At 37.2% G+C, this 21,113-nt stretch overlaps 5 protein-coding genes across 5 annotated transcripts; 1 reads left to right on the top strand and 4 right to left on the bottom strand.

The window, feature by feature from the left end:
* The first annotated feature begins 7 nt into the window (after nt 1–7).
* LOC125199899 (VQ motif-containing protein 9-like) lies at nt 8–1,153 on the top strand. Its single transcript, XM_048097755.1, has one exon. It carries the CDS (start codon nt 14–16, stop codon nt 878–880), a length of 867 nt encoding a protein of 288 aa, XP_047953712.1. The 5' UTR covers nt 8–13; the 3' UTR covers nt 881–1,153.
* Nucleotides 1,154–3,374: 2,221 nt separating this feature from the next.
* Nucleotides 3,375–5,224, bottom strand: LOC125199903 (14-3-3-like protein). Its single transcript, XM_048097757.1, has 4 exons — nt 4,633–5,224; nt 3,981–4,103; nt 3,776–3,892; nt 3,375–3,631 (listed from the first exon to the last, which is right to left on the bottom strand). Exons 1-4 carry the CDS (start codon nt 5,107–5,109, stop codon nt 3,578–3,580), a joined length of 771 nt encoding a protein of 256 aa, XP_047953714.1. The 5' UTR covers nt 5,110–5,224; the 3' UTR covers nt 3,375–3,577.
* A 488-nt stretch (nt 5,225–5,712) lies between these two features.
* Nucleotides 5,713–7,834, bottom strand: LOC125199904 (LRR receptor-like serine/threonine-protein kinase GSO1). The gene is made up of 3 exons (XM_048097758.1): nt 7,435–7,834; nt 6,225–7,372; nt 5,713–6,124 (listed from the first exon to the last, which is right to left on the bottom strand). The coding sequence occupies exons 1-3, from the start codon at nt 7,624–7,626 to the stop codon at nt 5,713–5,715; spliced, it is 1,752 nt and encodes a 583-aa protein (XP_047953715.1). The 5' UTR covers nt 7,627–7,834.
* A 1,780-nt stretch (nt 7,835–9,614) lies between these two features.
* Nucleotides 9,615–10,768, bottom strand: LOC125199902 (protein PHOSPHATE-INDUCED 1-like). Its single transcript, XM_048097756.1, has one exon. It carries the CDS (start codon nt 10,688–10,690, stop codon nt 9,743–9,745), a length of 948 nt encoding a protein of 315 aa, XP_047953713.1. The 5' UTR covers nt 10,691–10,768; the 3' UTR covers nt 9,615–9,742.
* Nucleotides 10,769–14,058: 3,290 nt separating this feature from the next.
* LOC125199897 (protein PHOSPHATE-INDUCED 1-like) lies at nt 14,059–15,173 on the bottom strand. The gene has a single exon (XM_048097752.1). The coding sequence runs from the start codon at nt 15,122–15,124 to the stop codon at nt 14,204–14,206; it is 921 nt and encodes a 306-aa protein (XP_047953709.1). The 5' UTR covers nt 15,125–15,173; the 3' UTR covers nt 14,059–14,203.
* Between the last annotated feature and the right edge of the window lie 5,940 nt (nt 15,174–21,113).

The raw sequence follows: 21,113 nt of genomic DNA on the forward strand, positions 1-21,113 counted from the left end.
TGAGAGAGTGTTTATGGTTTATGCGGCGAAGAAGAAGATGGATAACGGATTCGACGATTCAGCTTCTTCCGCAGCTTACTCCAACACTGGAAGCAGCTCAATCAGCTCCAGAGACGCCTATCTCAAGCAATTGAGCAGAAATTCGCACAAAATTGCAAAACCTAATCGGAAGCCCCTCCCCCTCCCTCCGGCGGCGTCGCTCTCCGACGGAATTTCGATTCTCGAGCCGAATTCGGCCAATTCGCAGCCGCAATCGCAGCAGCCGCCGGTCTACAACATCAACAAGAGCGATTTCCGCGACGTCGTCCAGCGGCTCACCGGCTCGCCGTCGCACGAGCGGTTTGCGGCGCCGCAAACCCGGCCGCCGAGCTCTCGATTGCAGAGAATCCGCCCCCCTCCCCTCTCGCAGATCTTCAATCGACCTCCTCCGATTCTCCCCCAAAACGGCGGCGTTTCGCAGCCGTTCACCCCTCTCCCGCCGCTGCCGTCCGTACACCCCGCCGCGGAGTCTCCTGTCTCCGCCTACATGCGGTTTCTCCAATCCTCCGCCCCCGCCGCTTCGGCTTCCTACCCCTGGCCTACTCCGCCGCGGCATCCGGAAGCCCTAATTCCCCAATCCGCTCCGCCGCCGGAATCGCCGGTCTCTGCTTACATGCGATTTCTCACTGCCTCGCCGCAGTGGAACGCCGCCGCGCCGCAGCAATTTCCGGCAATGCCTCCGTTTCCGGCGATGCCGCTCTCGCCGCTGGCGTTTGGGTGCATTCCGTCTCCGAAGTCGCCCTACGGCGCGCTGTTCTCGCCGACGGGTCAATTGGGGCTGCCGCAGCTGCCGTTGTCGCCGACGCCACCGGTTTCGAGCCCTAGGTGGAAGGGGATGTGATTGTGAGGGGATTCTCTAAATGTAAGAAAAGAAGGTAAGGGATTTTGGGATTCTACAGCTTCTTATTGCTTAGGTTTTGATGGTAGCAATACTGTATATTTATTTACATGGTGGTTTTGGGGTATGATTATAGTAGTAAGGAATTATTGTATTTACATTTGTTCTTTACATGAACAGTGAAGAAGGCAAAGGAAGTTAAGGTGCCTTTGTCTTTCCCTGTTTGTAGAATCTATTGGAGTATTGGGAATTCAGTTTCAAAATTTCCCCTTTTCATTTCATCTGTTTGTGGACTTGTTTTTTCTTGATTTTATACTAGTTATATATGCAACTTCATGAATATACATATTGGAACATAGCTGAAATCTTGGCTTCGTCGGCTTCATTTTGAATGTAGTTTCGAACTGTAGTATAACATGGAAAGTTATGGACTTGTTGATTTAGGATTTGTGAAATTATTGCTTAAGATGTTGCAGTGAATCTGTAACAGCATTGCTAGAGTTCGATGAATCTGTAAACTTTAGGAAATTGATCGTTTTGGGCAGTTCGCGTGTCGCAAGTAATGCAAAGAGTTTGTTACCCTTTTGTAGTTATGCTTGTTGGTGAGATACTCGAAGCGTTTAGATCCAGACTGTCTGTCTCCTGGGATTTCATTCCAAAGAAACCTACGGCTTTATGAACTCTGATGTTAGAATTGAACACAATAGTAAGACTGGTGTACATTATGAAACATCATTTCACATTGAGAAAATGTGTACACGAGTTACATGCTCGCTCGTCTTCTAAATATAAGTTGGGCAAACGTATGGATAGACTTAGCGGAGCTTCCATATTCTAGGTAATATGGTATAAAGGTTCCACTTTTTGTGTGAGAGTGAGAGATGAGAAAATTTAATTAGTGACACCCTTTGCTGTCATACTTATTGATGAACTTCTTGCTGTCAAGTAAATTTGTTTTGACGATGGAAAGCAAATATTGTCGCAAACAGAAACATGAATATCTTTAAGATCTCCTTAGGTTGTATTAATGCCTGAATTTTGCAATTTATGACCAATGTGTATGTGTTAGTTTTTTATCTATTGTCTGATGCTTTAACAGCCAAGCCATATCTCGAGCTACATATACTGTCATTGGAAACAGGAAAAGACTATTGTAGGAATTGTACTCTACATTCGTGCAAGATACATGCCGAAATATGCTTCAAATCTATATACGGCATTGTATATGTGCTAGAGTTTCTTCGTTAAGGATGAACATACGAAAGGAAGGTGTATTGAGAGAGCTGTTGATGTCTATGCATATGCATTTTGGTAGGATGAAAGTTACAAACTTGAGTTATTGTATGTTTGTAACATATAGAAATGAAGTGGTTAGAGTTTCAACTCCCAATATGTTATGCTTTTCAATATAGAATGTGTTGCATCATAGCAAGTTTTTGTTCTGGGCTAGTAATAGAGTCAAATTTTGTACACGTGCCACAGTTGTTGCCGGGAAGAGTTTGGAATTGCAATTATTGAATATGGTTGTCGTCGGCGTTTGAAGGCATAAGCGCGGTGCGACAGCTGTCACTACAATGGATAACAAATGAAGAACGTAAATGAATTCCAATCCTTCAGGATTGGGATGACAGCTGCAACACCATAGGATCGGCGATAGCTCCAAAGGCCATATTTTAATAAAGTTTGCAGCCCTCATGGGACTATAGTGGGGGTCACACTCTGATCCAACCCTTTGAGTTCACTTGCATGCACCAGCCTCCATCTATTGTCAGCGACGACCACCACATTAACTTTACCTATAGATGCCGATAACAATCTTGTTTGATTGTTCAACCTTTACCTAAGTTATGTTTCCTTAATCTAAAAGATAAGTAAATTTAAGGGAGCTATTCAACCAATGAGTTATTCTACTCCTAGGAAAGGTTGGAAAAACTCAATCACTAAAAATATACTCCCTCCGTTTCACAGTAATGAGAGCGTTTCTTTTCGGCATGGAAATTAAGAAAAATCGTATTAGGTGGAGTTAAGTAAAGGGAGAATAAAGTGGAAAATGAAAAAGGTAGAGAGATGAAAGGAGAAAAAAGTAAGAGAGTTAAGTAGGTGTGGAAAAATGTATTGACTTTTACTAAAAAAAGAAATGACTCTATTACTATGGAACGTACCAAAATGACAAAATAACTCTATTACTATTGAACGGAGAGAGTAATTCTATAGTAATATGAGAGCATGTAATTCATCTACACATTTTCTAGGGTGAGTCTAGGGTTTCTATTTAATGATAGGTGAGTCTAGGGTTTTTATTTCAAGAATTTTCTCCCTAGAAAGTAATTTCCCATGGAAACACTAACGATAGTAAATGTGGAGATGGGGAGACCATGACTCGATTTTCAGGTTGAATCTGAGAGTTGCAAAATGTGAACATTTAGGATCTCATGTTTTATTTCACCTCACAAGACGAACATTATTTTGCAGCAAAACAAGCCTTTTGCATAAAATATGGTATCCGAATCTGAGAAGAGTATTTGGTAAAAAGTTGAAACAAAGAACTCCGCATAGTTAGTCCGAGGGCTGGCTGTGTGTGCATGAACGGCACAATTCAATAGCAATAACATCAAGACCTAAAAGAGACCCGAAAAAATGCCAGGATTTCAAATAGAGGAACAAAAGGGTGAAAAAAAAGAGCGAAGACTCTCATCATCCTCATTGTTGAGCTGCAGTTTCTTCAGCTTTAGGAGCTTCATCGGCTCCTTCGTCCTGCATCAAACTCCAGTTTATCACTATGCACGCCATGGATGCAATATATGTAAATAACGTGCTACGTTTTCACCTTATTTTACACTCCTATTGAACACAGATTACAACAGGATTGTTGATTGAAGAATTTAGAGGAAACAATACCTGCATATCAGAGGTCCACAAGGTGAGGTTGTCTCGGAGAAGTTGCATGATCAAAGTGCTATCTTTGTAGGACTCCTCGCCAAGAGTATCCAACTCAGCAATGGCCTCGTCGAAGGCCTGGATAATCATAAAACTCAACATGATTACGAATATACGTATGGAGCTATGTATGTATAGGATCATCACTGAAGGTAAATGTTTGTACCTGTTTGGCAAGGTTGCAAGCACGGTCAGGAGAGTTCAAGATCTCGTAGTAGAAAACAGAGAAGTTCAGGGCCAGTCCCAATCGAATGGGATGTGTAGGTGCAAGTTCGGTGTTTGCTATGTCCTGCGAAGACGAAAAGCATATCATAAGAAAGAAACTTGGGAGAGAGTTTCAAGTCCATCTTCAAAGTTAGAAGGAATTATTATGCTCATAGTGATATGAATTGTGATCAAAATGAAATGATGATTGCGAAGAAAAAAATTTATCAAACAAAGGAATAGAATCAAGATATAAATTGTTGTTCCATTCACGCTTCATTCGATCATAGCAAGTATGGCAAATCAATGTAACAAAAAAATTAGTAGCAATTAGATATTCTAAGCTTAGTTAATCAAAATTGTAGAAACAATTAGCCATTAAAAGTCCAGTCCTCCTTCATTTACTATTTCATCTTTCTGATTTACTATTGCTTTAAACCACAATTAACATAAAAGGATAATAAAGTCAACAAAATGCGTAGATGCAGCAATCAGTAAAGTCACACACAGTAGCAAATCTAAATCCGATCTACGCAATTAAACAATTGACAACAATTATTGTATACAAATCGGAAATGCGAAAAACAATCAAACAAGGAAACAGAGATCCACACCTGAGCCGCCTTGTAAGCGTTGAGAGTGCTCTCAGCCGCCTCCTTCCTCTCCGCAGCCGTCTTAAACTCCGCCAGATACCGATGGTAATCGCCCTTCATCTTCAGGTAGAAAACCTTGGAATCGCCGGATCCGGCGGACGGAACGAGGCGATCGTCGAGCAGCTTGAGGATCCCCTCGCAGATCTTGGTGAGCTCGGCCTCGATCTTAGATCTGTACTCCTTGATGGTGGCGACGTGGTCCTCGTTCCCCCTGGACTCCTCCTTCTGCTCGATGGAGGAGATGATCCGCCACGACGCCCGCCGCGCGCCGATGACGTTCTTATAGGCGACGGAGAGGAGGTTGCGCTCCTCGACGGAGAGCTCCTCCTTGTCCTCGAGCGACGCGGAGACCTTCTCCATGTACTCCACCATCTCCTCGTAGCGCTCGGCCTGCTCGGCCAGTTTCGCCATGTAGACGCTCTCCTCTCGCGGCGCCATGGATGGATTCGTCGTTCCCGATCTGGATTAGAGAGAGAAAGTTGTGAATTAGAGAGAGAAGGGGGATTTTTGAGAGGAAATGAAGGAAAAGAGAGGGAAGTGGTTTTGAAATGTGAGGAAGAGAGGGGATTTAGGAATATTTTTTTTTTGTGAGCTGGATTTTGGAACAACTTTTGCTGGCGACGCGGTGTATCCAAAGACGTGGTGTGGGCCCACTCTCACTCACACACAACAATGACAAATTTTGTCGTATGCAGAAGGGCGGTAGATTAACCAGTGTTGAATTGGGCAAGATCAATATTGTTCAAATTTGGAGACACTAAGGCTTATAACTATATGTTTAATTTATATATTTAACAATTTACTACTACCTTTTAGGAACAATATATTTAACGGAACGCTTTTTCTCTGATCAAAATTAATAGTGCCAACGCATTGTGGAAGAGACCATATTGAATTAAGTTCTGCAAAATAGTAACGTGCACCACAAATCATCATTTCATTCTAAAATTCATTACATTGTACAATCCACAAACTTTAAGATAAAAAGCATGCAAAAATTTAAACACATAGGGAACTATACAAGCTAGGCTAAACCCCTATTTATTTCATTCTTTTACATAGAACAAATAAACTTCGACAAAATAAAAGTAGCCACACAATGCTTCCGAATCCCACAACATATCCAAGTGCAGCACACACGTATTCCCACTCTATCTCATTCTCCTCTTCATCGTATCCCGGTGGTGGTGCATTAGTATGATTGCAGCTAATGTTGAGAGGGAAACCACATAGCCCCGAATTTCCTTCAAATGAATCAGATGAGAATGTTTGCATTTGCCGCCCTTTTGGGATAGCCCCAACAAACTTATTGAAGGAGAGATTCAATTTCGAAAGAAATGTGAGCCTTCCAAGCTCCTCTGGGATCGGCCCTGCTAGTTGGTTTACAGAGAGGTCGAGTGATTCGAGACTACTCAACCTACCAAATGATTTTGGGACTTTGCGATCTTCCCTTCTAAAGCATTATGACTAAGATCCAAGTAACGTAGATTACAATCTACACGAAAAATATCTGGAATGCTACCGTTGATGTTGTTATGACTCAAATCCAACACTGCAATCCTTTCGAGGGGGAAAGGGGTATGCTTCCGCTGATGTTGTTACGACTTAGATCGATCCCCTTCATGTATATAAGTAGGCAAGCGGGTAAGCTGCCACTCAATTTATTTCCAGACAATCTAAGCCAAACGAATTGTGTGGCGTTGCAGAGGCAGGTTGGAATCGTTCCACTTAAATTGTTTCGAGACAATTCAAGATTATACAGTCGTGTGGCGTTGCAGATGGAGGTTGGAACTGATCCACTTAAATTGTTATTAGCAAGAAACAACTGGGAGAGTTTTGTTCCCCAAATCCAACTAGGTATTTCCCCAGCAATACTATTGTTTGAGAGATCCAATGTTTCCAGATCCAAATGTTTAACGAAATCGGGAAAATTGGACAAGTTACACGAACCTAGGCCTAAACCTTTTAATTTGAGGCGTCCATGTGAACTCGAATCGACGTTGCCAACATCTACTGACAAGCTATTGCCGGATAGATCAAGCCACGTGAGATTGGGAAGGCTTTGAAAGTCGTCGAGTTGAAAAGTGCCATTAAATTTGTTGTAACTAAGACTAAGTTCCAACAATGACGGGAGAGCAAAAATAGACTGGGGTATGTTACCAGAGAATGAATTTCCCAACAGATTTAGATGAACGAGATTGGAAAGACCTTCAAACAAAGCAGAAGGAAGTGAGCCATTCAAGTTGTTATACGACAAGTCGACACGAATAAGCTTTGTTAGGCTAGCAAAGGTGGATGGAATTGAGCCCTTCAATTTGCATTTGCCAAGAGTTAAGGTGGTGAGACTCGGAAAATTGGTGAACAAGTCATGAAGTGCTACCGCTGAAAGATTGTTCCGATCTAGTCGAAGAATCGAAAGGGAGTGAAGTTGCAAAAAGGATTTAGGCAAAGGAGCATCAAGACTACAACCAACCAAACTCAAAGAGGTGAGTTTTGGTAAATGTGATGATATAATATGACCCCAATTTTTCCTTTCATGCAAGGAAGTCACATTGACATCATCAAGATAGAGCTCTCTAAGCCCTGTTAAATTTTGGACAAGAAACTTCAAACTTGGGAGCTCGAGGCTAAGAGTAGTGCCGGACTTGTTGGAGATATCGAGACTAGCCAATCTCGTCAAGGTCGAAATTTCAGAAGGAACCTGCCCACCAAAATCAGCATGTGACAAATTCAAATGTGTCAAACAAGTCAGATTGCCAATACCTTTTGGAATGGCATCATGGTTGAATTCATTGTAGGCAAGGTTAAGCTTCCGCAGATATTTAAATCTGAAGAGACTCGACGAATCCCCAATTCCACCGGAAATGGCCTCATCGTCGAGCTGCAAACTAACGACGTAGCCAGAAGCATCACATTCCACACCGTGCCACTTGCAACACTCATGATCACTTTCATTCCATCGCACCAGTTTTGTTGAATAAGAAGAGTTGAAGATCAACTCATTCTTGAGTTGAAGCAACAAGGTTTGCTGAGGGGGAAGACATTTGTTATTATAAGAAAGCGTGGTGAAAATTAAGGACGAAATTAGTATACAAATGAACAACATCTTCCTTGGAAGCATGGTGAAAGAAGATATTGATATTTCTTTGTGTGTGCAAATGATGATAAGTGAATGCTGGTTTAAATAGTTTATTTGGATATCTTTTTAAGATCACCACTTGAATTAATAAAGACATCCATTTGTAAATTCCACGATAATGGAAGTGATACGTGGGTTAAAAAACAATGTGTTGAGTTGACTTGAGGTCATTAAGTCCTAATCCAGGATTTTCCACCACCACTAACATAGGCATTAAAACGAAATTATGTACTCATGTTATTACCACTATACATTGTATGGAGTAGCAAATATCTTGAACAACTTGTAAATTTAGTGCACTCACTTTATAGAACTGGAAAGGCCTAACAATTGACTTGAGATCTTCTAGGTCATTTATTTTGTACTCTCTCCGTTCCTAGATAGTTCGGGCATTTCTATTCGGTACGAGATTGAGAAAATTATCGGAGAGGATAATATTTTTGACAAAAAGAAAATTACTCAACTATCTTAGAACAACTCAAAAAGGAATACAAGTCAACTATACTGGGACGGAGGGAATAGCATCGCTCCATGTAGTTGAATCGTATAAGACCAAAATCATCTTAGATATTGTGTTGCCCCTCAAAACATTATCTTATAAGAACTAAGTTAATATATATGTTCATTAATTATGAAGATTACTTGAGATATTTCATACTTTAATTATACATTTTTTTTGTCGGACCTTATATGATAAAAGATGTCTAGGTTTCTATTCCATCGTTGCTTAAAAAAATTGTACTTTCGTTCCAATTAAATTGAGATATTTCTTTCAGTATAAAGATTGAAAAATTTATGTTAAATGATTTAAATGAAATGAAATAAAATAAGAAATTTAGAAACTAAATAAAATAAGAATAATTACATATGCATATTTTTTATACAAAAAAATTACTCAACTTAATTAAAACATTCTAAAAAAATTACTCATCTCATTTAAACAATTCGACTAATAATACGATCTCCCTCTCCTATTTTTTGCTTCTATTCTTCGAATGAAATATTTTCGAATTATCACAACCACGAAATGAGTTTCCAACTCCACTACAAATGGATTCACCATCGTATTGCAAAGTGATGAAGAGTGACGACACTCCAATCCTATCCACGTGCCACGTGATATCAATTTTTGAACAAATTACTTCATTTTGTTGTTTGTTGGGTTGGGCCACATTTTGTGAGGTTCGACAAAATTGATTGGCCCGAATTCGCCATTTGGGCCGTGGGCATAAGCCGATTCCTCATAACTATTCGTTTAATGGGCTCTCAGATACGCTTTATTTTGGATTGGGTTGAATTGCGCTTTTGTAGATTTTCGTTCAAATTCATAAGTTGACATCTACCGGTTATACTATATGAAACACTCGATCTATCTCATGTTACTCAATTTTTTTTGTTTCGGCTTTTCTCAAACTACGTGTACTCCTTTTATTTTAAGGAAGAATTATTTTTATTTAATTAATTTATTCATATTAAAGTTAATTAAGTATTTTTTTATTAAATACCGCTCATTACACTTTAAATACTAATTTAATTTTATTAAAAAATCAATCCTAAATTTAGGAATAAATTTGAAATGTACAAGCAATATAAAATAGAGAGAGTACTGACTACTTAAATTCGGCTACATATGTTTATATGATTTTGACATTAATCACTTTATTACGACGGACGAGAAAAATATAAGCATAATTTATTATTTTTTATTAAAACCATGTTAATATATGCTATTTTTATTTAGGTAAACAGTAAATTAATTTTAAACAACAGTGAGCAATATATTCCATCCAATGAATATTCAGTGTAGTAGTAACTCTTTTCTTTTATAATCATAGTAAAGCAAACCGAATCCATTTGTTTTACACCAGACAAACAAATTGAATAAATGAATTCAATCATCTATCTAAAAAAATTAATCCTAAATAGATAAAATCAAACCAAAGTTGAACATTCAGATGTAGAAGGATCATGTATCGCGGGAAGCACGTATTTCCTGCCGTTAACACCATGCGCATTATAGCTAGCACCACTACTCTTCTCCACCAGCAAATCTCCGGCGTAGCCAGGATACGCTCCCTTCGCATACACCCCGGGGCACGCCGTCGCTGCTTCCAATGGCGCATCCGCCGTTCCTTGATAAAATCCGTTTCCGAACGGATTCGTCGCGGTTCCGGCCAACAGCGCCGACAAATTGATCACCATTCCGTCGATTCCGACGTCGTTGTTCGGTGCAATCAACGGCGGGCTCTGCGGACCGTAGATCGGCTGGTGGAACGGCCACGCGCAGTAGCCAGGGCACTGAGCCTCCGAATTCCCCACCCAAATGTAGGCGAATTTCTGATTTTTTCCGTTGACGGCGCTCGATTTAGATCTGTGGCTGCCGCAGCGGTTTCGGCAGAAACCGTCGACGGCGACGTCGGATGCCGTTAGCACGACGTTGATCGCGTTGATTTGCTCGCCTTTAGATGCCAGATCTACGATGTGTTTTTCGGTGAGAGATTTTCCGATTGAGTAGGAATCGTCGAGGATCTGGTTGTTGAGGTGGAGAGAGAGCGATTGCTCTTTAGAGGAGGCGATGTGGTAGTACTTTTCTAATTTTTTCCACCACGCAGCGACGGAGGGGTTGGATTGCGGCGGAGAGGAATCGGAGAGAGATGTGATGAAATCGGCGACTATTGCGCGTTGAGAAGGGGTGAATTTGCCGTACGAAATTAGGTTCACGGAGATTCTGCCGCGGAGGAGAGCGCCGTTGTGGTATTTCATGAGCTGAGTTTGCTGTGTGTCTTCAGCCAGAGAATTGGGGATTGCTCTTGAAGCAACGCAGACATTCAAGAGAAATGAAATTGCTAACAATTTGAGAATGGTGGAAGAAGAAGCCATTGAATTTGTGTTTCAGTGCTTCTGGTTAGAGAGAGATTGAGGTGAGAGTGAGGATTGAAGAAGGCGGGTGAGGGTATTTATAGAGAGGGATTTGAAATTGGTAGAGATACAAAGTGACTAAAACGCGGCGTTTTGAGTGAGAGTCAAAGTGGATACCCGTTGCTCTCTGGTTTCGCTGCCGCCCAATTTATCCATAAGAAAACACAATAGGCAATAGTTAATACAGTTATACAGCTTTGATCCAACTAGCAATCCAACTTAGAATTAAATGAATAAACTTGTAACTGACAATTTAATTTTAAATATTTTTGCATTACAGCTAGATAGCATACATTCTCTTCCACATTTTATAGAGTAAAACGTGTTGATTAAATATAATAAATTCTAGGGAAATTTGCCATAAATACTTTGATGTATATAAAAATTCTAGAACGTTCTACTCTGTCCCATATACACATAAGTAATTGAAGTTGACACAAATTTTAATGCATAATTGATAAAAAAAAAAAAGTATTATAGTTACAATAAAAAGAGGGAAAAAATGTTACCATAAAATATGATCTATTTTTATGAAACAGGCGAAAGTTTCTATGGGACATAAAGAGTATAACGGTAAATAAGTTTTTATGTTTTTTCTTAACTGATTTTTAAAGTTGCGGCACATATAGAAATTTGAGTATATATTCTAATCCTATACCTAGGGCAACATTTTCAAGTTTTGTAACATTTTTATATCTAGTTCCAAATTATTAGAGCATCCACAACTCATACCAATCTAGCTCGAACCAAGGGGTGAGGATGCGGAGTTGGGGTGGGGTGTTGGCCCCGACCTATGGGACAAGGTCCCTACAATATCAAATAAGGCCCCTACAAAATCAGGTGTGGTTCTCCGTACCATGAAAACCTTTTTCAAGTTTTGTAAGGTTTTTATGTCTAGTTTCAAATTATTATGGCACCCGCCACCCACAAGTCATGCCAATTTGGCCCGGACAAAGGGTGAGGGTGGGGCACTAGGGTGGGAGGAGGGGGGGATCTACATTCATTGAAACAAGGGCTTTTTGCCCCACCTCATATATTTCATATTCATTTGTATATTGTATAATTTATTATTTATTTCTTTTAATTTCTCATTAAATGTTTCTATTCAAATTCTTAAAATTTCCTCATATATAAATTTGCCCCTCTCCCTATAAATTTCTGGCTCCGTCCCTGGGTGGGATTGTTAGTCGCCAGCCTATGGGATAAGATTTCCTCCCCCTCAGTCTTTCTAGAAGGAAGCGACGGCGGTGAAGAACAAGTCTGTGTTCCTTGCCGCCTTCGTTTCGCCGCTCCTATCTCGCCCGGCCCTCTATTTTTACAATGTGTGTGTTCGACAAGATGAAAAATCAATTTTGTTGTTGTTGAATTTTGTTAATTTGGGAGGGTGTTGGATTGTTAATTTGAGAGACTAGAGTTGGAGGATTCCATTGTTAATTTTTTTTGGTTTCTCAATGTATATCTATTGCTAAGAGTTAGTCCCAACAATCATCTCAAGGTTTATTCTAATTATATAAGCAAAGATCAAAACTCTTTGACCTCATACTTAAAAAGATGAGATGCTGAATCACTAATTCATTACACCTTGGTTATTACAGTACATTAGTATTATTTTTGTCAAATACTATTGTCACACTAGCATTTTGGGGGCATATTTATTAAATTCGCAACTTATAAGAGTGCAATATATTTGGTTATTATCTGAATTTGGTGATCCTAACACGCTTTCATAATTTGTAATCATCACATATTGACATTGAATAGTGAGAATTTGGCACAGTCATTGCCCTATCTAATTATGTCACGACGCGTTATTATTGTTGTTATATTATCATTATAATAAATGTGTTCGTAACAATAAAATATTTCATTTCTTTATTTTCACTCTTATAAAATGTTAGTACTATGTCATCTCTATAAATATGAAGATAAAAAACTACGTACCACATAAAGAAAAATAAAATTAAATCATTCAAACTAAATTAATGTTACGATCACAAATTGAAAAAAAAGGAGAAGAAACGCTCAACTAGGAACACGCCTTTGCAAATCTGCACAACAACTTACATGCCAGCTAGGTGCCACGTCATCAGGGAGATATAGCAGCTCAAACAGAAATGAGAGAGAAGCCAAAAGATAATAAGAATAAATACAGAGACATCATCTTCGAGAGTCAGTCATGAGAATTGTGTGAGCTTGCGAGCTTGGGTCATCGGGAGAATCCGGTGATCCGGTGATTCTCCGTTGAATGTATCGTGTTCATCTTATTATTGTATCTTTTGTTTTCATTTACATTTGAAGTATCATCAATGCAGTTCCTATTTATCCGTTCTATCGATTTGTGTCTTTGATTTTGGTTTAAGTTGCATCAAATCATGGAGGTGGTGATCGACTGGAGTTCGTCGTGTGGTTATTACTCTGATACCGAAAAAAGGATGCAACAATTAAATCAATATCCTTAGAGTAAATGAAAATTAATAAATAAAAATAATTGTACCAAACAACATTTTCTAGATTCGTCATATAATTATATAAGGTGAAATAAATATTTATTATGAAGTTGGAAATCAAAAATAGTACTATCCTCCGTACCTTCGCTGAGTCGTATTCCTTTTTGGATTGTCCCACTATAGATGAGTCGTTTCTTTTTTTTGGTAAAAGGTATTTTACTCTCTCTTCATCTCTCTACATTTTTCCTTTCTACTTTATTCTCCTTTTACTTAACTCATTTAAAACAATTTTCTTAAATCCCGTGTCAAAAAGAAATGCTTCTACTATAGAGGGACGAAGGGAGTATAAATTGTCTTCAAGTTAGAAATCAAAAAAGCAATTTAATCGAGAAAGACGGGTTAAGAATGACAAATCAACACTGTTTGGATTGCCGACTGCAATAATAGTTTGATATTGCTCGCTTTAGGTCAAGTCCACACGAATTTGTTTTTGGGTCACTCTCAAAAAGAGTCAAACTAATTGGGATTGGACAGATATTATATACACCTTCCAACTTCCCTCAAAATCCCGACGTGGAATGAGTCATGAGTTTGTACTCAACAAAGACTTTTTGCATCGGCTTGCTACAAAAGAACGAAAGTATCATTCGATTGAACAATTAGTTCCATGTTGATATTGTGGAGCAATTGACAAATGTGTTTGGATGAAGGAAAAAAATGCCGAAGGCAATGAATGATTGAGCTAAGAAAGTCTCTTTCTGTGAACAATCTAGGTGATTATTCTGATAGTCATAGAACTATTCCGATGTCTGAGTGCTCAACCAAAAATATCCCGAAGTTGCAATCGATCAGAGTGTTGAAAGACTCAATAATTTTAGTAAATAGACCAATTTTAAATTTTATACATACAAAGCAAACCGCAATAAATTTGCTTAGTATTACAACAAAATTAAATATTAAAAAGAATAAATGAATTTTCTATTAGTACATAATTTTTCTATATCAAAAATTAAAAAATCCCCTAAAATTAAACCAAAGTCGAGCACTTGGATGTAGAAGGATCATATATAGCGGGAAGCACGTATTTCCTGCCGTTAGCACCATGCGCATTATAGCTAGCACCACTACTCTTCTCCACCAGCAAATCTCCGGCGTAGCCTGGATACGCTCCCTTCGCATACACCCCGGGGCACGCCGTCGCTGCTTCCAAAGGCGCATCCGCCGTTCCTTGATAAAATCCGTTTCCGAACGGATTCGTCGCGGTTCCGGCCAACAGCGCGGACAAATTGATCACCATTCCGTCGATTCCGACGTCGTTGTTCGGAGCAATCAACGGCGGGCTCTGCGGACCGTAGATCGGCTGGTGGAACGGCCACGCGCAGTAGCCGGCGCACTGAGCCTCCGAGTTCCCCACCCAAATGTAGGCGAATTTCTGATTTTTCCCCTTCACGGCGCTCGATTTGGATCCGTGGCTGCCGCAACGGTTCTGGCAGAAACCGTCGACGGCGACGTCGGATGCGGTTAGCACAATGTTGATCGCGTTGGTTTTCTCGCCTTTAGATGCCAGATCTACGAGGTGTTTTTCGGTGAGAGACTTTCCGATTGAGTATTCATCGTCGAGGATCTGGTTGTTGAGGTAGAGAGAGAGCGATTGCTTTTTGGAGGCGAGGTGGTAGTACTTCTCTGTTTTTTTCCACCACGCGGCGACGGAGGGGTTGGATTGCGGCGGAGAGGAATCGGAGAGAGATGTGATGAAATCGGCGACGATTGCGCGCTGTGAAGAGGTGAATTTGCCGTACCAAATTAGGTTGACGGAGTTTTTGCCGTGGAGGAGAGCGCCTTTGTGATATTTCAGCAGCTGAGTTTGTGTGTCTTCGAATCGTGAAGCGAAGGCGAGATTTAAGAGAGAGAAAATGGCTAGAAGGTTGAGAATGGTGGAAGAAGCCATTGGAGAGTGAAGTGTGATATTTTTAGAGAGAGAGATTGAGAGAAGGGACTGTTTGGATGAAGAATGCTGGAGAGGTGGAAGGGTATTTATAATGAGGGGAAACGCGGTTTAATTAGTGGGGCAAGTGAAAGTGGGTAGGCGTTACATTTTGATGAACTGGAGAAAATAACAAAATGAATATTACAGCTTTCATCCATCTACACTGTTACAGCTAGCGTAACGCTTCTCGATGCGTTGGCCATTTGAATTTACGTAATTGCCCATCTATGCCCATCTCCTTTTATCTGTTGTTTTTAAGAAAATTAATTTATTTACTTTAATGATTTTCTCATCACCACGCACAAACGACCAATTACTGCACATTAGAGCAAACGATGTATGCGACAATGGTAACCAATCCATTCGATTCGACGATCTTTCTTTCCCTATGCCCAACTCATCTCTAATTCAACTCTTGAATTTTTTTCAAATCATATATGATACTGGGTTCCTTTCTCATTCAACCGGCACTATGAATCGATTTTTAAAAATTGAGCTCCTTTCTCTGACACATAATTTTATTGATCATTAGCTAATCTGGGACAATGCTCGAATATGACGAGAATCATCTCAAGGTGTTGAGGAAATCTGTAGTATTAATGTAACCGTTGTTTACCCACAACAGACCTTGTCCAAAATACGAGCTCTAGAGTTTATAATGTCGGCTACCAAATAGTACTTCCCCTGTTCCATAAAAATATGGACATTAGAGACGGCATGAAAATTTTAATGCACAAACACAATTAGTAAAGTAAGAGATAGATAAAAAGTAAAAGTAGTTATAAAATTGTTAGTGGAAAATGTGACGCGTCTTATTAGATAGAAGAAAATTACCAAAAATAGAAGGGATATTTATACGGGACTTTTCAAAATAGAAAATGTCCTTATTTTTATGAAACGGATGAAGTAGTAATTTACTATTCTCATCACATGTTAATCTCGATTTGCCTTATCTCTATCGAACATTGCTATCTCGATTTGCCTTATCTCTACCGAACATTGCTATCGTCACAAAAACAACTCCAAATAAAGTTAAAATTCTAAGAAAGAAAAACAAAAAGAATAGAATGAAATTCAAAAAATACAAAGGGGAAGTAGGGGTAGTTTGGGTAAGTGCCAGGTTGGAAGAATTGAGTTGGCAGTGAGAGTGAGTCAGCAAAGGGGTATCCAATGTATTTATTGAATTTAGTCATGAAATTTAAACCTTATATTAAAGCGCTCTTCTAATAAAGTGCCTCGTGACTAGTATTCACTCTCTTCTTATCCCAGCTGGATCAAGCTTCACTATTACAACTGTCACACCACTTCCTTTTTTTGGCTTTTAATGTTTTTGGCCACATTTTTTGGTTTGAAAACTTGAATGTTTTTCAAGCAAGGATGGGTATTTTTTTGGATAATAGTCGTGGCGCGGCCCGTAATGTCGGAATGTGACGATTGTGAGCCGGGTAAGGGAAGGCGATGAGGCGAGCCAGCCTGTTGTAGAAACCCTTACAGTTTACATCTCTTGGCTTGGATCAGGCGCGCGTGTGCACGACATGTTTCCCTCTTGATTAATAAGATGGCGCACATTGTGCTCGTGTGTGCGATAGCTTTATAACAAGTTTATTTTGAATCTAGAAAACTGATTTATAATCAAAATTGAGTAGTAATTAATTAAAAAAAAATAATTACAATTCTAAAAGGAATGGGCTAGGAGCTTTTTTTTTTTAAAAAGTAAATGGAAAAACAATAATTGATCATCATTTATCTGACACTAGTTAATACTATTTGGAAAAAAAAAATTGGTCCCCCACTGGCCAGCAAATCTGGTCCATAGCCAATATTCTTTTTCCCAAAATATGGTCAACAAATTTACGTCCAAATTCGAACTGATTTTTTATATATGGATTTAAATTGTGCATGGCATAAATTTTTGTTTAACTTTCGACTTTTAAAAGCTTCAAATTCCAGCTATACTATTTTCAGAGGTACATGGGTAGGGTATGCTATCTAATTTGTCAAATTTATTTTTTTAAGTGAAAATTGCCTCAAGAATCATAAATTTTGATCAAATTGTGTACTATGTTATGTAATGGAGTATTAAAATTTGAAACCTACTACTAATCACTCTATTTGAATCTGTTCGCAATTATTTTTTAACATAACAATGTTATTGTATACGTGTTATCTATAGTTAAAAATTTTTAACCAAATAATATCGTTTTCTTTTTGAATTGACAACATCTTTTAACTCACCAGTGGAGGCAGTGGTGACGTGAAGGCAGTGGTGACATTCACCTATGATTGTCGATTATCGTATTAGATAGAACTTTTAGCGAAAAATTTCCTTGTGAGATAATTGCGAATAAATAAAATTTTATAAAAAAAATTCAAATAATTTTTAACTTACAGGACATACCATAATTTAGCTACACTTCATACTCCCTCCGTCCCAGAAAGATTGTCCCAGTTTATTTTTTGCACTCATTTTGCAAAAATAATAATAAATAGTTAAAGTAGAGAGAAAGTAAAGTAAAAGAGAGAATAATGTAGAGAATAGTCTTACCTACGTTATTCTTTCTCTTATTTTACTCTCTTTCAACTTTACCTATTTAATATTATTTTTGTAAAACGAGTGTAAAAAATAAACTGGGACAATCTTTCTGGGACGGAGGGAGTAATATTTTTGATAGTTTAGCCAGTTCTTTTCTTAACGTCACTTATATACATCTCTCTACATTTATTAGTCATGCACGGATGCACCCATACAACTGTGACAATCAAAATTATTTTTGGTACTACTAGTCAAAGTAAGTATTGCTACTTAAGTTCACTAAATAAAAATTACATCTACAAATCAAATTTTCTCTAAATTGTAGTAGCTGATTTTATTTTACCCTTCGTTTTCTATTTTCTCTCTTTTGTAAAGATCTTGCTTTTGCACCTTAAAAATCTTTATAGATATATTTCGAATTTTTGTTACTTCATATCGTGCTAATAAATTCACTTCATGAATTTAAAGGTAAAAGCGAAACGTAGATGAGATTGTTATTTCATGCCTGCTTACAACTTTAAATTGAGAGGGTATAAATATATCATCATGTAAGCATAATTTTAGCCATATAAACCTATCAATTCAGTCAAAATTTTAATATTTTATATCATTTTAAATATACAAAGTTTTCATATTATTTTAATATTTTAGTGAAAATTTTATATTTGCATCAGTTTTGGTGGAAAATGTTTTGGTAAAAAAATTCTGAATGAAATTGCCCAAGACGTATTTTTAACGTTACCTATAAAATACTAACATGGCTAGCTAGTTTCATAGAGAAATTATTTTGCCAAGACATTTTCTAACTCAATATTAGAAATCATGTATTTTTCAAACTAACCCTAAAACGATAATACGATATGGAAAAATCGAACATTTCTCTGAATAACAGATTCGAATATGTGAGGATGAATCCATACTAATTTACTTCAAATTCACTCTTTCATTAGCTTTCAAATTCAATTTTTTTTTAACAATGCAAAAAAAAAATAAAAAATTCATAGTCTTCATACGAGTGTAAATAAATCCGTACTTTATTTCAATACCAAAAAATATTTGAAGCATGGAAAGGTCGTTGTTTGGAGGATAAATTCATTTGAGAATAAAATCCCGATTTAATTTTCCCTCTTCAATTTTAATAGATAGAATGAAATTATAAATTATTTTGAAAAATACTAACATAGACTATACACTAGCATTCTTTTATTAAGAGATAGTCGAGTAACTACAGGGACCACACATATTATTAAACTCAACCAACATTATGAAGCTCTAAAATTTATATTTGAACTTTATTAGATTAATTGAATTTAGATTTATGTTAGTAGAGCGTATTGTGGATTAAGTGATTAAGTCTGTGCGAATACTTTGGAATCGATGTAACATCTCGATTTGATTAAAGCCTTAATTAATTTGTGTAATAGTAATTAATAATAATATCATTTGATAAATACAAAGATGCGTCTACATAAATTGAATATAATTAATTTAATTATTTCAAGAGAACGTTCTGACAGATGCTGTTTATTGTCACTACAATGTTTTTAAAATTATTTTAACAGGCTGCTAGATTCTACAATTAGATTAAATTGTTAATAGCCCTAACTGAAGAATCTGTTCAATATTTTTACAAAGCCCATTGTAAATAAAATTATAAAACAAAATGAATATTTTTGAAAAAATGAAATTGTGAGGTACAAAGCTATATATTGACTACTACTCCAATAGAAGAAATAAACGCAAGATATATTTGCTAAAAAGTTCATAATTGAGATTTAATTAATATTTTCTATAATTGAAAGTAATTTAAATACAATGGATAAAATTTAGGTTTCAAAATAATATAGTTAATCGTTCATTTTCGGAACACTTCTTCGACATAGAATATTTATCACATTGTGGTATTTTCCCCTTTTCATTTTCGGAATACTTCTGCGCTAGCAAGTTTTGCCTTGATTAGGATACTTACTTTTTTGGACATTCTCGTAGATTTGATGTTTATACTAATTAGGCGGTGTAAAGATTTCCAACAAGAGAAAGATACTAATTTTCCTATTTCTATAACTTATTATGATAATAAATTAGTTGAGTTACTCTATGATTTATATATTGTAAGCCTTGATGTAAAAAGGAAACGGCCCAACCAAAACTTAGTCTTAATCTCCAATGTCACTTGGTATGTATTCATATTTAACTTAAAATTGATAAAATAAGAGAGAAATAGTTATTAAAATATTATTAATAAAAATAAATTATTTTATTAAATAAAATAAATAGAGTTTAAATTTTTGGCCAATGGAGTTAGTAAATTTTTTTGGAGTATCATAAATTTCCCCTGATCTTACGAGCCCGATCATGGCAGACTGATATATACTGAAGGCAAACTGGTCCCCGGTTCAATCTCATACTCCTTTCGTCCCACAAAATTTTACACACTTTGATCCACACGTTTAAAAGAATAAAATGATAAAAATGGGGGGATGTGGGTCCTACTTTAAAGGTATTATTTAAAATAAAATGGAAGAGGAATGAGTATGGGAATATATCCACTATTAAAAATGGTAAAAGTGAAATGGGTAAAATTATGTACCTAAAATAATACGGTAAAATTATGGGGGACGGGGGAGTATTTATTTAATGTTGCAAGTAAAAGTACTTTAGTAGTAATACCTCTACATAAGTATCACTTTTCAAACAAATTTTAAAAAAATATACTACTCCGTATTTAAAATATAGAAACATTTGAAACAACACAGTTTTAATGCACAATTAGTAAGTAAGAGAAAATAATTGAAAAATAAGAGAGAGAAAAAAAATGGTAAAGTAAGAAGGAAAAGAGAAAAAGTAATTCAGTAGTGTTATGGATTGTGGTTCACTTCCTAAAATAAAGTTTTATTTTTAAGGAACATACCAAAATGAAAATAGTTTCTACTCCCTCCGTCCCATTTTAAGAGTCCTTACCGCTTTGGATGTCCCACTTTATTCCGATTGAATATTCCATAAATCTAATAGCCCCATTCCACTAATTTTTTTCCACTCACATTTTACTAAAAAACTAATATACTCTCCCATCCCAAGATAAGTGACCTACTTTTGGCATTTAAGGAATGGTATTTAAATAAGTTAAAGTGGAGAGAGTAAGTATGAGAGAGAGAAAAGTAGAGGAGAGAAAAGAAAAAAAGAGGGAATAAAGTAAAAGAGATTAATTTTGCTAAAAATTAAATAAATAATTATAATGGACACCCCAAAGGAATACAAAATCACTTATCTGGATAAGGAGTATAAAAGTAGGGACTACGCTCCACTATCTTTTTTCACCAACTTCCTTTACACTATTTTTTAAAAACCATGCCAAACTCAAAGAGACTTCTAAAATGGACGAATGGAGTATTTTTAAAAGATGAAGATAGTATGAGT

This window comes from Salvia hispanica, unplaced genomic scaffold, assembly GCF_023119035.1.
Source record: "Salvia hispanica cultivar TCC Black 2014 unplaced genomic scaffold, UniMelb_Shisp_WGS_1.0 HiC_scaffold_722, whole genome shotgun sequence".
Lineage (NCBI taxonomy): Eukaryota > Viridiplantae > Streptophyta > Magnoliopsida > Lamiales > Lamiaceae > Salvia > Salvia hispanica.